A 17,339-nucleotide genomic window follows, 5' to 3' on the forward strand; every position below is an offset into this window, starting at 1 on the left:
TGCCGACAGCTATGAACATGGATGGATTCATGCATACCCACAGACTGTAATAGTACAGATAAGTGGGTGTGGCAGTACATATGGCTGCAGACAATCATCCCAATAAGCGGGCGTGGCTCACAAAAGAAGCTGGGTTGCATCAGCACTTGACTATGACATGTTTATATACTTCTGTGTCCTACAACTAATTAATTTACTTCACATGTGATCCGGTCAGACCCAAATAAATCTTAAAGTGGGTTAGACCCGGATGACCCAAACAAAATGTGACCTGACCCAGTTTCAACTCTGCACAATGCACTAAAATGTATAATACGTATATACAGTACACTGCACAAAGTAGTTGCGATGGCTCGCACATGTTCATAAGTGGTCTCCCGTGTAAGCTTCATGAACTGAGTGAATCATAAGCTGTTGACATAGTTTGCTCCTGAAGGTGTTGTGGGTAATCTAGCAACTGACCAACAGCCTGCAATAAATGACCACCTGTTGGTTTTATATATGTGGCTTCATGAATCACAGTTTACATGTAAGCACTTCATAAGCCTCGCGATCCTGTTCTCAAACCTTAGAGAATCTGTTTGCAACCTAACAGACTTCACAAACATTCATGAGCCCTTGTGACTTCTTTGTTGCTTTCTTTGTGTACAATACCATATCTACTAAAATCTGACTAACCACATGCACCAGGAGCTCATAAGTGCTGTTCCTGCATACACAAGCCTATCCCACTAGTAGCAAGGATTAATAATAACCAAAATGTATTTTACTATTTCAGTGGACCTTTAAACTATCCTGATGGCTTTAAAGGATAGTAAATTATTATCCAGATATCCGGATAACACAGATATCTGTTTCAGGCCAACTTAAATATTTTCATTAGACTCCACAGATGTCTTCATAATTTAGTAACCCAAAAGGTGCTGTGTTATATGTAGCTCCTGAGCGAAGCAAAAGTGCTACTCCAGGGCCTGAGGTTTACCATATTACGTAGACCCCAGTGGCCCTATACCTTGACAGCTTCTTGTTACAATAAAATCAGTTAAAACAAGTCCATTACTCCAACTGTGGCTGTTGTTACTGTAAAATAAACTCTTGAGTGGTGAAGTGTTGCCAGCACTAAGACCCTTTTCATTTCTTGACAACTGCATCCCTTTTTTATCCCACCACCTCTAATTTCATTTGATGTTATCAATCATGTGCACTTATTTTGATGCTAAGAAGGCTGGCTATCATTTTACAGCACAGCAAACGTCACTTGCACCTCAGAAATGGTGGTAAAACATAAGTACTAGTTCTTAAAGGCTTTAACTAAGCTTGATTTGGAGTATTTTCTATAATGAAAAATGACCTCCCACCTGCAATTTTTGTGGATGAGAAACAAGTACTCAAGTTTACCTGGCCTAAATACTAGCATTAAATAAAAATGCTATACTAATGAAATCTTTATGCTACTACCTAGGTACTTGACATGGCAACTGTTTTACAGTGCTCAATACAGTAAACTAAAGAACTACCAGGTCCGATTTAATTCTCTATTTAATGCTCATTAGCAATCGAAGTAAACAATACGTGGGCAAGCATTGCGGAACAATGCTGGAGTATACAATACATATCATTTGCACACTACATACAGCCATTTGCGTAAAACAATGAGTAGGAACAACACAATGAAACACCGCACATGAACGTTGCTTTACATGATGCTGAAGTCAACTCACGGAATTCAAGCATTAATCCATGGCAAAAGCGGCTAGCCACTATCTAAGTTACTGGTAGATCCAAAATAAAGCGCTCGAAATAAGGCGACAAAATTCAGAGAAATAGTAATTTTTCGCACATGCCTTCCCGTTTCTCCATCACTGACTTCTATTAATTTTTTTTCCCAGCTGAAAAGACAGTGGCGATCAGCGCGTTTCTCGGTGTGTACTGATGGAGGATGGTGAACAAACTCTCATCAATGAGGTATGCCATGTGTTCTGTGGAGGTGATTATCCCTCGGTGATTATCTATCTCCTCGCGTGTCCTCGTGACCTTGAAGCCGAGCCTGAAGCTCCTCCCACATCTTTCTAAACTGCCTGTTAGGAAATAAGAGAGAGAGAGAGAACCATCATTGCTCAGTGTACAACAAATTAATGTACGTGAGTCCACGATCACAAGAGAATCTGCGTTGGCATGACAATATCACATTCCTAACCGTTTTTCTATGGGAGCTGGCTGACCATCATATAGTCCCAGGAATTACAACTGTTCATTCTTGCCGGGCCAAGGGCGTGGCTGCCCCTTTAATTAGGAATTAAAGGTTTGGTCTGTCAAGCATCATGTACTTGTACTTGTGCCAGATTATGAGAATCAGATGTGACATATCAGATTGCTGGTTGCAAATTAATGCATAACTCGCACAAACTTTTCTCGCATATTATCATGGCGACAATGTGTAAAGTTATCCAATCTGGATGCCAAGCACACAATAGAAGGCATTTGTTAAGAATATGTTTGCCAACGTCCTGACTAGGTAATAATACATTATTGATAACAACAAAAACAAAAGAATATACTTTATGCAGTTGTCATGATGTAATACCACATTCCATCTGCACAAGTATGTGATGCTAGACCTTATTTCTAGTGGAAAAGGGTGGCCATGCCAGACTTGAAGAGTAACAGTGTAAAAGTGAGTGACCAGTCTGGATTAAGTACCAAAATGCACACACATGCATACCCACATTTAACTAGTAGAGTGCTGAGATAGCCCAGTAGCTATGTCACCATGAAACAGCATCATATGCATGACTTGTGATACAATTACGAAGTGATAAATTTGACCACTTTGTGCCAACAGATTTACTGTCAGTCACCAAAACACATTTTACAGCTAATCCAAGCCTGGTGTGTGAGCATATTACAACACTGAATATATAGGCAGTAGAGTAGACCCCCCCCCCCACAAGGTTTGATATTCATGATTCCTGAGCCTTAAGTACAGGTAGCTACATATGACATGTGTATGACAACGTTGAAACCGGGTCACTACTGCTGACCCGGATGACCCACTGACCCGGATGTGACCCGGATTAATTAAAGCCGAGACGTGTTTCGGCTAGTCTCGGGTGAGCGAACGAGTCTACATTTTGAGCATTCGATTCGTGTTGAGTAAATATTGCAACCTCAGCCTAGCTGTAGGTTGAAGACCAAAAAAAAAAAAAAGGTCTTCACCTACTCACAATAGCTACCCCTCACCATAGATACCCTCAGTTTCGTGCTACATACTGCACTTACTAACAAATAGGCGTGGCTGAGCATATGTCGGTAATGCGATAAGTGGGCGTGGCTCACGAAAGAGCTACGCAATAGCGTTTATAAGTTCCACGTCGTCAAACGAACAATTTCGTTTCTCACGTGATCCAATCCGGGTCAGACCCGGATAAATTGTAAACCGGGTCAGACCCGGATGACCCGGAGAAAATGTGACCCGGATGACCCGACCCGGTTTCAACGCTGGTGTATAAAGAATGATACCATCTGCAGTTGTACAAAAACCATTCCAGATGTTATAAATATGTACAAGGATTAATATTAATATTGTGTACGGTATGGTTATTTGAAAGGTACCAGGAGATGTTTTGTCTGCTGCCGTTGTGTCTAACGACTCATCAGTTGTGTTAAGCTGGCTAGAGAACCTTCCTGAAGTTGATGAAATCATATGGGTTCGCTTGGTACAGATTCTCCAGCAGTCTGCTTACTACCTCAGTGTGGATGTGGTCAGCTTGTTTCAACCACCCAGTGAGTAAACATTCCTTTAGTTAGATTTTTAGCACTTTCTTTGCAGCACTGACACAAGAATTATTGTCTGGAATCATTAACTTTGCTGATTCTAATGAAATGGTATGACTGAGTTGATGTATGTACATATGTATACATACATACATTGTCCCCTATAAGCAGAAGGAAATTTTAGACGTAATAAGGTGGTGATTAAATTGTTAAAGTTGTTCGACTTAATTGTTTTAAGTGCGTTGCTATGTAAAATAGGTGGATATTCTCTGTCAGATTCAAATACAGTACAGTAGTACTGTATTTTAATAGGTTTAGGTTTTCTGGTCAATAATATATCACCCAAAAACCAGCTTCAACAATACCATCCTGGTGCCTTAGCAGTAGATGTAACTGCCTGCCTGATGCCTTCAGACAAGCATAACTCAATAACGGCTAAGGCTACGGGCTTGATTTTTTCATTGTGTGACATTGCTTCAGCCCAACAGATGCATTTTAGCATACCACAAGTACAATGCAAATGTATCATGGACATACCATTTTCCTCCTCTGTGTTCCATTTCTTTTTGTTGACAGCTCAAGGTATTGATTTGCAGCAGTACGATGGCTTCCCACATTTGTAAATGGGATTTGTCCATATTTTCCGTGGTGACTAGATTAATTACAGAGGTGCTTCTCCTACTGTTCTTCGCTTGTAATGCTGTGAAATGGGCTGAACATAGCTGAAAACGAAGCACCATTAGCCACTTCACTTTTGAGTCAGTAATTGATAGTTGGGAGCATTTTCAGTCAAAAACATTAACTCTGGTACCATCCTTTCTTTTGATACAGTATGAGTGGGTCACTAGTCATAATAATGTTACAAAAAAAAGTAAACAAACCAGTACAAGGAAAAATTAAGAATTTCAAGTTTGAGATTAGGGATCATAGAAAAAAAGTTGGGGGTCACCTACACCCAATCGGTGTATCAATGCAGCAATGGTTATGATTTTTGACCATGTCTTTTTGTTATTCTGATGTTTTGTAGTGTGTACAGTACAGAAATAAAAACAGACACTTAAGTATGATATTACAACACACTTAGACTGTGTGGACTGTAGACAAATTAATAATTGTCTAGGAATGTTGGAATTTTGGCACAAAGTTCTACATACGGTATGTCAATGCAATCCTGATTTGTTTATAGTTGATGGCCAGCATTCTTGACTGTTTTATGAAATTATTACCGTTGTACATAAATACATACAATATTATGTCAGTTGTGATTCCTGTAATTGGTATATCTACACGCATACATGTATACATATGTACATATATGTACATACTTAAAAAAGGCTACATGGGCAGCTTTATATAGTATATATAATTTATTTTTAGTGTGCCATACACTGTGCTCTTGAGGGATACTCACTGCAGCAAAAGGTATACATGTACATACTGCATGCATATTTGTCTGCATGAAACTTAACCACTGTAATTTCAATTACATTTCTCACTATGTAACGATGTACGTAACATTAGGACACACGATAGTGTGTCATGTGGCCAAGTAAAATCAATGTGTTGAGTCGCGCAACAGACAAGTGTGTGTTTTATAGGAACCAAGAAATTTGATTCTCATGCATCCATACTGTAGTAATAGCTAGCCCATTTTTTTCTGTAAAGAGTCCTTCGGGGTGGGACATTGTCCGTACAAAGTTTGAGCTAGATCAGTCCAGCCATCTTTGAAATAAACGCATTCAAAGTTCATATTGTTTTCTTCGTATTTTTCTTCTTCTGCCATTAATTTTCTTTTCACACCACTTACAAAAATTGCTATAACTTGCACAAGCCTTATTTCAATTTGGAGGGTATAAAGATCATATTATTAGCACATTTATCTTCCAATTTGTGTACAGATTGGTAGAAGTGAAGCAATAGTTACAAGTGATTTTCCAAAATTGCAAGTGTGATTTTTTTGTCACGCCTTCAGGGTAAACTGCATGCTGACAGAAACAACTTAAGAATTGGTATGCACATAGGCTAACCATCATAGCACGAACCTTTTGTAGTTTGAAAGTACTGAGAGTATTAGCTAAAGCAACAACAAACATGTGAAACAAACACGATCGGATACTGTAATAGAACAGTCACAAATAAGTAAAAAAGCATCCAAAAAATTGTTCATGCTTCAAACCAGGGATCTCCATACCTGTACCCCAAACCCTTTACTACTGTCTTACTGTTGTCAGTTGCTCATCTCAATGGCCCAGTTGCATGTAAAACCTTAGGAATGCAATTAGCATCAATTGCCCATTGCACAACCACTGGATGCTGTGGATGCCCATAAAAATGTATTGAAGCCATTGGGAAAACGATGATAACCTACAGTAAAACTTCAGTTACCTATACAGTATACGGTATGTTCCAATTTTCTGTACATGGAAATAATCTACATTGATTTCTCTGTTGTTTGGTGGTTATCCGCTATGAATAGGACAAAAGATGCCTGAGTTATAGGGCCATGAAATTAGAAAAGTTGCTTTTCACAGCTGATATTCGTAAGCTCAGAGTTAGAAAATCGTTCAAGAATGCCAGCAAATCTTAACAATAAGCTTTGTAGTGAATTGCTTTGCAGGACAGCGCTGATTCGACATAACAACCAACTAAGTTAATAGTGTGTTCAGCAAGCCAAGATACATCATCCAGGTGATTGTAACACTTGTCCTTGTACTGTACCTGTGGTAGACAACGAAAACAAGCAGTATTTCATCTCCGAAAAACATTTTCGTCACTAATTCCATGCTTTACTGGTTCATAACTCACTATTGGATTAGCGTATTTACAGCAGACAAACACCACCAGCCATAGGAATCAATGTAGTTTCTAGTGCTGCTTAAAGAACTCAGATACCTCCTTTAGTTTCAAGGTGACAATAGATTTTGTGTCCTTTGTTGTCCGTCTCCCAATGGTTTCTGTACATTTTTATGCCTAACCACAGCATCCAGTGGTTGCGTGACCACAATTAAAAGATCAATTAAAATACTTTCCCTTACATGCATGGACTATTAATTTCTACATTATAAATAAAAGCTCTAGTTCACTGTACCAGATACATAGAACTATCCATGGAAACTCTAGAGTCTTCTAAAACGTTCTATGTGAATTGTAGAATTGTTCAGAAAAATGGTTACCTCTATTAGAGTGTTACAATAAAAATTTAATTAAGTCAGGCTACATGCTGAACATACACATAAATCACGCGATCAAAACACTCTAATAGAGCAGCCAGCCTTGTTGCCATTTGTTGTCATTCCTACTGGCTAAACCACTTAGTTGAATTTTCTGGGCTCATGTCAAGTAACTTTCATGGTACAAACCTTCAGTAATGTAATGGTAATCTGTTTAAGTTTTAATGTGGAAACCAACCATATTGTGAGCTCTTGTACTGTATCATGAAGGTTTTTCTGCCAAAAATGTCAACCAAAAACCAGCATAACCTTTCCTTCACAATTCCTTCACAGTATTATTGTTTTCCAAGCCCAAATGTGCCTTTAGAGTGACTTGTTAATTTGTTTCCTGTAAGTTTTTATGGAGTTTATTTAGTAGCCATTTTCAATGAAGACTCACTGACTAACTACTGGATCAGATAATAATGGTTGATGCCTACATACAGGCTTTACATTTATTATTCAACATTGCGTTGGCTCAACACTCACCTTTTGGCATACTGCTGTTACTTTTTGCTTTGTCCTCCTTTGGGTCCTATTTATTTAGTGCTATAACTTCTCAAGATTATTCATCATTAAAGGTTGAAACTTTGGCTATCTAATCCTCTGTTACTATAGATAACAGAGAAGCAATAAAATGGAATTCAAGGAATGTGTGAAAATGACTGTTTTTTTGCTCAACCGGCCACAATTTTTAATTTTTTCCTTACTCTTGTTGTTTATAGAATATTTGTAACCTTGATTATCTTCATTGTAGGAGCTGAAAGTTCAGTATTCACTACTAAACATACTAGCACACTTATGTGAACAAGGAGGGTCTCTCACCATTACTTGTTATGGGAGAACACCCAAAATGATTGCTGAAGAGAAGGGCTGTAAGATTGCTGCAGCACTGCTTGGTATGATGCATGTATGAAAGTTTGTGAAGCAATCAAATTATTTTTCATGATAGAAATATATGAAAATGCAAGATTACAACAAAGGAGATGTATACCCACTCCCGAGTATGAAGAAATCAATGTTATACACAAGAGTTTACTTCACTGGTAAAAATGTCCATAAGTGTGTGTATACTGTAAGTAACCACTTTCTTAACTGCACTTATCAATTGCACTTATCAATTGCACTTATCATTTACACATACGTAGGTGCTGGACTCGGTGCTATATGTTGTTATTAAATAACTGCGTATACATACATTGTGTCTATTATATGTTCATCTGCTCTCCCTTCCCCCCCTCCCCCCCAAAATGGTAATATCAAAAAGCGAAACAGTAACAAGAGTTCATAATATAATTATACTGTATAGCGGGTTATTTTCGAAACAGAAATTTTCGCACAAGAAGCAAAATCTGAATTTCGAAAGATTTTAATTTTGAAGAGTGCATATTTTGAAGTCCGGATGGATTTCAATAAACGGAAATTCGTGTCACAAATTATGAAGATGCATGAATGTTTGCTGAAAACTGACTTACTGATGGAATAATCCCCACTCCTGTGAACTGGAGAGAGGACTGAGGGAGTCTCGGGTGGAGTGAATTCACTGGCACGATCACGCTCGATCATAGCTAGCTATCCTACCATAGATTCTAGAGCAGACGGCATCAATTCCCATTCTGGATCACCTGTTTTCTGGTTATTGGTACAGTAATGATACAGTTTACCCATTATCATCAGCAATACTGAGCTAAAACTCGAGGAATACACGAATGAATCGCCAAAAGTTGGACGGTTACTTTCACTTGTGGGAATTTATTTTCGAAAAACAACCGGACGTGGGAATTTATTTTCGAAAAACAACCGGACGTGGGAATTTATTTTCGAAGAGAAGGGCCTCTTCGAAATATCCGAAAATAAAAACCTTTCGAAAATTACCAGCTATACGGTAGTAGTAATATTATGAACTCTTGGTAAAACAAGTATAAGGAAAACATTAGGAATCATAGAAAAAAAAGAAGTTGTGAAACAAGGGAGGTTGCCTATAGCTAATGTAGTAGACATTTAAAATCCATAGAATCATTTTGGAAGGGTTTGGGGTTGTCTGAAACTTGGGTGTACCTAACCAATGCTGCCAAGCTGTAACGAAAGGAAATTGATGCTGGTTTTAGGGTGATATTTTAGGCTGGTCATGTTTGTTAAAATGTAGGGTTTGGTTAGGCCATGCCAATTTATTAAATGTTTCCGGTCCTACAAATTCCCCAAAAATTGACCAGGTGACCAGGCTTGTTTTTTTTTGTTTTTTTTTCCAACTTTTGGTACACTACATTTGACATAGCAGTATGTGAAATTATAGGGAAACACAAAGTTATAAAATTAGTGCATCTTAATAAGAAAAGAGTGTTTATAAGTCGTGAAAACCTTTCAACAAGTTATTGTATGGTGATTGTGCAATTCATTCAGCAAAAAAAAATGACCAGGAAGGGAACCAGAAACATATAGCTAACTTTTTGTGGCCTTAGGTCTTATTTGGTGCAGTGGAGCAAACAAAGAATGGGGGAGGGGAACTTTGAGTATAAAAGGTAGAGCTTGAAGCATAAATAGATAAAGGGGGTCTGGGATATACCCCTAAGAATTTAGAAACTGTTTTGCTGTGTTGTTGCAGTTTATGGGATACATACGGATGTAAATGTGACTGTTCTATTAGAGTGGTTGACTACATGCTCAAAGCTCTATTACCAATCTTTTGATACCAATAATTATCAGTCTGCTGCCTATAAAATGGTACACTCACTAATACAATCTGACCTACTGTACATAACCATTCTCTAGAAGAATTACACATAGGCACAGAGTTTTAATGCTATAGAGTTTATGTACATAAGCTATGTAGTGAGTATACTTAACATTGGAAGCATACCTACCACAAAAGTTATTTCTGCATTGTGAACTATGGCCAGTCTCAAATAAACACTGGAATCATAACAGAAATAAACACCAGGTTTCCAATAAACGCTGGATCTCAGGTGAATTCCTATAGTGCAGTCACTTCTATTCTGTGCGGTGTTGTAAATTGTGAAATGAAGAGTTTTAAGCTTGAGAAAAACATTAGGGAGAGTACAAAGTGTTCATGAATGCTAGTCACGTATATAAATGCCAGTCTTGTATAGTCGCTGGTTTGTTTAGTAATCAGGGTAAAAAAAATTGCTTGAAAAAAATGAACCACTGGGCCATAATTTGAAACAATACGGGTACAACATGCTGAAAATATAATACAATACAATTTCAACACACTGACACTGGTATTGTGCATTTCTTAGCATGACGTGCATATCCTAAATGTGCACACCCACAGAGATTCTATTTCTAGGATAACCAGATCCTGCATACACTATTGCAGGTTTTTACATAACTTAATAAAACTTTACTTATAAGAAAGGTTACGTAAGTGTTTCTTCTCAATGACTATGTGTATAGCCGAGCTTTCCTCAGAAAAAACAAACTATAGTATGTTCACGTTGAGCTGGATCCTCAAAAACATTTAATAACTCATGGATGCAATTACACATGATCTTGAAATTTGGCTCATTTGTAGTACTGCTTGACCCGCTAAAAATATTTTGAAATCTTTTTGTTCAAATGTTTGACATAATATTTACGGCCAATCAAAATTTTCACAATACATTTCCTATGGGGAAGCCATATAAGTACAGTGTCCATTACTGCCATTTCCCGAACTTGTTATGGAGCCAAACCGTACGTGTCTGTTGTTGACATCTTTGCTGTTACCAATAATCATCTGGTTGGCTGAAATGTTAACTCCGTTGAGAAAAAATCCACTTTTAATTTTTAGCTGTTTTTCAGGATTCAGCTCAACGTGAACATACTATATATTCTTTTCAAATACTGCGCTATGATAATCTGAGAAAACAATCAAATATTTTTCAAGGATATGGTGTGATATGTACATGTGAACACAATGAGCAAGAAGGTTATTAAATCTCAATATAACCATCCAGAGAGAACATCACTCTGTAAGTAAGCAATGTACTGTAGGACTGATTCTGTTGTAGTGACTTGTTACTGTTTTGCTAGTGCCCAACTATTTGTATCTGTTGGTTATAACATTTTTTCATCTTTGTATGTTGCAATTACTTGCAATTTGTTTTAATGCACATAATAATATGACTAAGCTTTGCATTAGTTTATATAGCAATTAATTATTTGAGATCTGGTTATGTTGTATTTTGACATGTAAGTAGTGTTTTATTTGTGATCTGCTGGGAAAATTTTCCATGTATGGATGGGTTTTTTTGAATACAGACATGCACTACATAAGTGTTTGCTTAGCTGATTATATTACTAATTGTGTACTTTTTGTACTGCAGGACTGTTTACACTGATAGGCATGAAATTGCTTCACAAATACTGATCATGCACCAAAGAGATACATATGACAGTATTGCTTACCTGTTGTTTGAAAATGACCCCAACTCTTTAAAGAGTTTTCAGGAGGCACCAATTTACATTGCTGCTAAAATGACAAAGCCAAAGATGCTTGAAGTACTGACAAGTCAAAGTGGAATCCCTCTCAATGTTGTATTTAGACAGAGGAAAAAACTGGTAGTTCCTCGTCCGGATGATACCACCTGGGAAGCCTTCATCACTCCTTTATCACTAATCCTTTCTGTACCACACTACAGTTCTTTTATTGATATGTTCGTTACACTTGACGAGTCACACAGTGACAACTGTTTAACATCAATTGATTTGTCAGAGACAAAATCACGTTTTCTACCAGTTGAGCTGTTTAAGTTTCCTCACTTGCAAAATTTAAATGTAAACACCAACAAATTGAAAGGTTCATTGTTTTTAAGTTTGCCTGATAATTGTTGGCCACATGCCCTTCAGGATTTGAATATTTCTCGCAACCATCTTGAAAGCATTCCAGCAGAATTATTTAACTTTCCTTGTTTGAAAACACTGAATGTGTCACGCAACCCACTGAAGTCTTTACCTAACAAATGGTGGACTACAAAAAGTATTGAAACATTTAATGCATCTTACACTCAACTGTCCAGAATATTAGTGAGTATCGATGATCAGTTAGCTTCACAACACATAGGCTCTTCTGCCAGTTTGCCCAACTCGATGGTTCTTAGTAGAGCGAGCATAGGTTCTGACAATCCTATTGCTTATAAGATCAAACAAACCGATTCCATACTGAGAAGTTTGAATGTTAGTAACTCTAACATTGATAAGTTCCCTAGTTTTCTTGCAGTTGTATTTCCCAATTTGGAGATTTTGAATCTTTCTGGAAATATCATGCAGTCTTGTTGTGCTATAAATGAGTTACCAGTTTCCCTTGAAGAATTAGACATCAGTGGTAATCTTCTGCAGTGTAGCAACAGGCAAAAGTTATTTAATCAAGATGCTCGTCTGGCTACTAAAAGTAGTTGTATGCTTCACAGAGACCTCAATAAGCTGAGAATACTGAATCTTTCTAACAACTTTGATTTAAGAAATGTAAATATCCATGTTGAGAAAGAAAAGGGACAGCACCATATTTTGTTTCCAAGGCTTAAAAAGTTGTATATAGCTGACTGTGGTTTACAGTGGGCACCTTCATATCTGTCAGAGTTGCATGATTTGACTGACCTTGATGTTAGCAACAATAAAGATCTACCCATTCCTCGTGAAATATGTAATTTGGAGCACTTGGTCAGTTTTAATTATGAGGGTGTGCAAGATCCTATAGTCAACCAATTAAGCATATTTACAATGATACGGGATATGCAAATTTACCTGCGTGAAAGAAAGTAAGTTACTACAGTTGTAGTGTAGAAGGACTTAAATTCGTCTTAAGTAAATTTTAAAAAATCTAAAAACAGAAATTTATGTAGATCAAGCCAGTTGCACTATGATTAAAGGCCTTAATCACCATTTAAAGTATTTTAATCTCAAAGTGATATTGATTGCTGTAAATGCTTTGTTGTACAGTAATTAGTTTGCCCAATATTTTTGCTAAAAGCTACAATCAACACATTTCAAGTGCAACAATGCTTCATCTCACAATGGTTGACTAGGGTGTGGTTTTTAGTCTTCACCAAACCATTACCATGTATCTAATGACATGTCAGAGCCTTTGATACCAAAACCCTCTCTAGCACTGTTGCAGTTGATAATGCTGAACATGGCAGCTGAATATCACAGCCAACAATCAGCCAAGCCTGAAGATTACTAGCCAACAATAGATTACCAATTACTTCTACTGTTAGTTTCCTTAAGCAAGAAACTTTACCCCCATTTCTCCAGCGACCCTGTTAAACCAGGAACATATTCAGGGGCAGATCCAGGAGGTTCAAAGGGTTCCATAGAACTCCCCGTTTTGGAAGAGCCTCAATAATTCAAGATACTTTAATAGAACAGTCACAGTATTCAGAGGAGCAATGTAGCAAGCTACGTATGTAGTTATTAATAAGGAGATATAGTTGGCGGAGGGCAGCTATGTTCAGCAGGTAGTTATCTCTTTTTTTTGGTCTTTGGTTTACAGCTAGGACTAAAGTTGCAATTCCAGAGCCGGAACCGCCCCTGATATTGTATATGTACAATTCAGGGAACAGTTGAAAAACAGCCTACTTGGCTGATTTTGTCATCCCTGTAAAAATAAATTTAAAAATAGTAATAAGCAGCATTAAATAAGCCACCATATGAAAAAAGGGTTAGATTTATCCTTACATGTAGTCCAAAAGGAATTTCTATAATTGAAGGTGGCCATGGCTGGCTACAGATAAATTGAGGGATGGGTTTGAGCACTTACTTGCTGCTACTGCTGTTTATGTACCAACATACTGTATCTGAATTAAAATTACTCATGTAGTGCTGTAAGATCTCCTACTATCAAGCTTGTGTTTGCTGGTGATAAGGAAATTGACTTGCCATTGTGGCTAAGTGATCCATCACTTCGAGATAAAGGTACCTAAACACTGTTGTTGGTGAACCAAACACATTCAATTTTTTTATTACTGGCTATTCATGCATGTAGGTCTATCACTTGTTGTCACTGATGAGTACACATGGAGTATGTCAAAACCTAAATCTGATCTTGTGATCAACTTTAATGTGTGGAATTTTATTGGACAGGTTGGTTCGTCCTGTGAACAGTAAAGTAATTGTGAATGCCGAGTTTCTCTTTAGGATGAGCACAATTCTGTTGTTCAGTGCTTTCTTACTGAGAGAGCATTGTATGTGTTGTGCTGGCTAGTCACCACTAGCCAGGACCATGGGATTTCGAAGCTACGGAACTGGTTACTGAGAATTAAAGTATGTATACAGTATGTATGCATGTCATGTATTATTTATTCGTACATTTGTGTATAAAGTATTTGTTTAAACCGATTTACCTTGCACACAACTTGAACTGTGAAATAATCTAGATTAAGCACCTGCTAGTATCATATAACATACTAAACTTAGCAACATGCATTAAGATGTAAAAGTACAAAGTTAGTATTATACGTATGTTGTTATGTTATGCAGGACAGAGTTACAGATGCCTCAGTTATACTCGTTGGTTGTCTCAGCAAACCTGTCAATGATCATGTCAAACATGAGGTGATCAGTCAAATCAACAATGCGTATGGAAGCCAGCAACATTACCCATCCATCATTGGTGTTTATCTTGTATCTACTTCAAAGCAGCAACATGACATCAAACAACTTCGTGCTCATATATATGATGCTGCCTGTGGTTTCAATGCATCTCTAGGTTAGTGATATATGCCTTGCAGTTTTATTTGTAATTCGTTTCATAATTAAGGTTCAAAAAAGTTTAGTCAGAAACTGAAGGATATGAAGATTCCTATGACGTACTGTAAACTTCAAGAGCTGATATCTTTACAAGTAATGCGCATCAAAACAGGACAAGAAGATGGACCACCACTTAAAACATGGACAAAAGTAGTGCAGTAAGCTACATATAAACTAGAACTGGGTGATATGCCAGTACGTATAGTAGGAGAAGGCATTTTAATACCATGCCGGATGAATTTAGAAAATACCTCCATACCATATAGAGTTAGATGACAGCTGATTTATAACATCATCCTGTTATTTCTTGCCTTTACTGATCTGAAAGATAACCTTCTATTTGCATTTAGCAGCTGTCTTTCACACTTTCCAAAAGAAGTTTATTTGATTTCTTAAAAATGCAATCCATTCTGTGGTATGTACTTGCACTGTGATGTACTCTATAATAATGTACTACCGGCTTGACAAATCTCATACCATCCAGCTTCAATAATTATAAATGTTACACAGTAAGCCATGACCACACAGGAAGATGTAAAGTGATGAAGACATACATGTTGTAGTTGTCATTTAATTTTATTTCCTATAAATATGTACATTTAAATTACCAAAAGTGCTGTTCCTTTTTCCCATTAGATAATACAGTAAAGATGTCTATTACATGTGTGTATTAATTTGCTTTTTTATAGAATGGTGAACCAACAATATCCTCAAGGTGGTCTCTTTGTTGATGAAAGAGAATTAACAGTAGCTGTTAAGTACATGAAACAAAATGGTACATAAATATATGTATGTCTACATACTTAATGTATATTTATACTATTGTGGTACTATGTGACAATTAAAGTACACTAATCAGATATTTCACAAACCACCAAATTAATACTTTTCCATAGAAAGTAATGATAATACTTAAGCAAACGTCATATGTATCTTGTAATGTGAGCTACGCAGTCTTTATATCTTCTAATTTAGAGTTTAAAATGAAGAATTTTATTAACTGCTATATACAATATGTAACTATTCCACATGTCTTGTAAACAATATAGTGAGTCAAGTTTTCACACAACTAAAGTCAGATGAATCAGAAATATGTATATGGCAAAATAGTCAATGTACATCATTATTTTGCTGATTTTTACATAACAATTCACCTATAATACTTTGCTAATTTCAGGTACAATAATGCATTTTGATCTTCTGGGTTTAAGTGATTACTACTTCATTGATCCTCACTGGTTGTATGATCTGTTCTGTCAAGTCTGCACATCTCCATTACTTGCCAGCAACAAAGTCGATAGTAAGTAAATTATACTGATTGCTATATACTAGGTACGTATGTCATTAAAACATCTTTAATGTTGCACTGCAAGAAATGCTCTAATTCTGCTTAAATCCCCAAGTGTGGGAGTGTCAGTCAGAGTGCCACTCTGGATTAAAGTGGTATGTCCTGCTGAACTGAACAGTTCTACTACTGGGTTATCACATCTAGAAACAGAGCCACTCAAACTACATAGTTTGTTACCTCATATGAATGGTATTATTGCCTGGCATTACAATACATATGTAGCGTAAGTACTGTACCTGCTATAACTTTATGATAATAAGTTAAACCTTTAACATAGTGATACCTACTTATCCTATTATGATAGTTCCCATGTTATAAATAAACAATGTAGGCCTTGTTCAGCATCAGTTTCATCAGTGTATGGTGTACAATTGACTGCTTACAATTACTTCTGACTTCATTATTCTATCAAGTAGTGTTGCACCGATAACCAAATTTGCCGATTATTCGATATTAAGCAAAAGAATTAGCAGATGCCGATAATCAATCCAATATACACTAATAATTAACACTAACACTCATCCTCATCATTATTAAATGACTCATACTGTATTAGTAACATAAGCATTTATATAGGCTAAATTGTAAAGTTAGGTATATACCACAAGTAAAAGTTACTCATGGTAAACAGGGTTTGAAGGTTTTAAGCGCATTTTTACTACTGCTACAAATGGCTGGTACTACAAAGACCCCAGTTTACTTTGGGCATGGGCTAAAATCTGACAGTTTATTGTGGGCATGGCTTGTAGTCATCGCTAAACCATCAACACATAACTTAATTAAAATGATGTCTAGTCTCCCCCACATCAGTATACTACACAACACAATGGAGATTAACATTTGCTTTGATTTAATCAATCTTTTTAGCCCTTGTTTGCTGCATGATGGAACTCCAAACAAAGGTGAATTGTACCTGGATACTGTTTCTCTGTAAAGTCATCTGTCACTAATAGTTAAAGTTTGCATACTGTTGATCTATAGGAACTATGAAATTAAATTTATCCAAAAGCTTGTCTACCACCAAACAAGAACTTGAACAGGAACTAGACTACATAGACTCCCAGCTGCTAGGATGTAGAATGATTATATGCGGTATACTTGGATGTTATTACACTCGACCTCAGTTTCTTGTGATTATCCTTATAATGAGATATAACTGTTGTGTATGCTGAATTTAAGGGTGTGCAGATGCACTAGTTTGGTGGTTGCATGAATTTGAATCATTTGTGTGGTCCCCTTAACTTGCAAGAAAGTATACGTAG

The 17,339-nt window shown here is 36.8% G+C and overlaps 2 protein-coding genes across 3 annotated transcripts in view; one reads left to right on the plus strand and one right to left on the minus strand.

Moving 5' to 3' along the window:
* LOC136265696 (ubiquitin carboxyl-terminal hydrolase 2-like) overlaps positions 1–2,138 on the minus strand; it is a 55,049-nt gene extending 52,911 nt beyond the window's left edge. The window contains exon 1 of one of the 2 annotated variants that reach the window (XR_010705689.1): positions 1,722–2,138. The gene's annotated coding sequence lies outside the window, so the exon portion shown is untranslated. The remainder of the gene's footprint in view (positions 1–1,721) is intronic. The other variant, XM_066060589.1, reaches the window with a different exon arrangement.
* LOC136265695 (leucine-rich repeat serine/threonine-protein kinase 1-like) overlaps positions 1,854–17,339 on the plus strand; it is a 28,493-nt gene continuing 13,007 nt past the window's right edge. The window contains exons 1-14 of the mRNA XM_066060588.1: positions 1,854–1,965; positions 3,609–3,783; positions 3,830–3,885; positions 5,152–5,196; positions 7,741–7,882; positions 7,936–8,029; positions 11,309–12,739; positions 13,801–13,895; positions 13,966–14,063; positions 14,118–14,243; positions 14,460–14,688; positions 14,740–14,887; positions 15,419–15,504; positions 15,907–16,029. Of these exons, the coding sequence (XP_065916660.1) occupies positions 1,933–1,965; positions 3,609–3,783; positions 3,830–3,885; positions 5,152–5,196; positions 7,741–7,882; positions 7,936–8,029; positions 11,309–12,739; positions 13,801–13,895; positions 13,966–14,063; positions 14,118–14,243; positions 14,460–14,688; positions 14,740–14,887; positions 15,419–15,504; positions 15,907–16,029 (2,881 nt within the window). The 5' untranslated portion in view covers positions 1,854–1,932. The remainder of the gene's footprint in view (positions 1,966–3,608; positions 3,784–3,829; positions 3,886–5,151; positions 5,197–7,740; positions 7,883–7,935; positions 8,030–11,308; positions 12,740–13,800; positions 13,896–13,965; positions 14,064–14,117; positions 14,244–14,459; positions 14,689–14,739; positions 14,888–15,418; positions 15,505–15,906; positions 16,030–17,339) is intronic.

The sequence above is a fragment of the Dysidea avara genome, chromosome 9 (assembly GCF_963678975.1).
Source record: "Dysidea avara chromosome 9, odDysAvar1.4, whole genome shotgun sequence".
NCBI lineage: Eukaryota > Metazoa > Porifera > Demospongiae > Dictyoceratida > Dysideidae > Dysidea > Dysidea avara.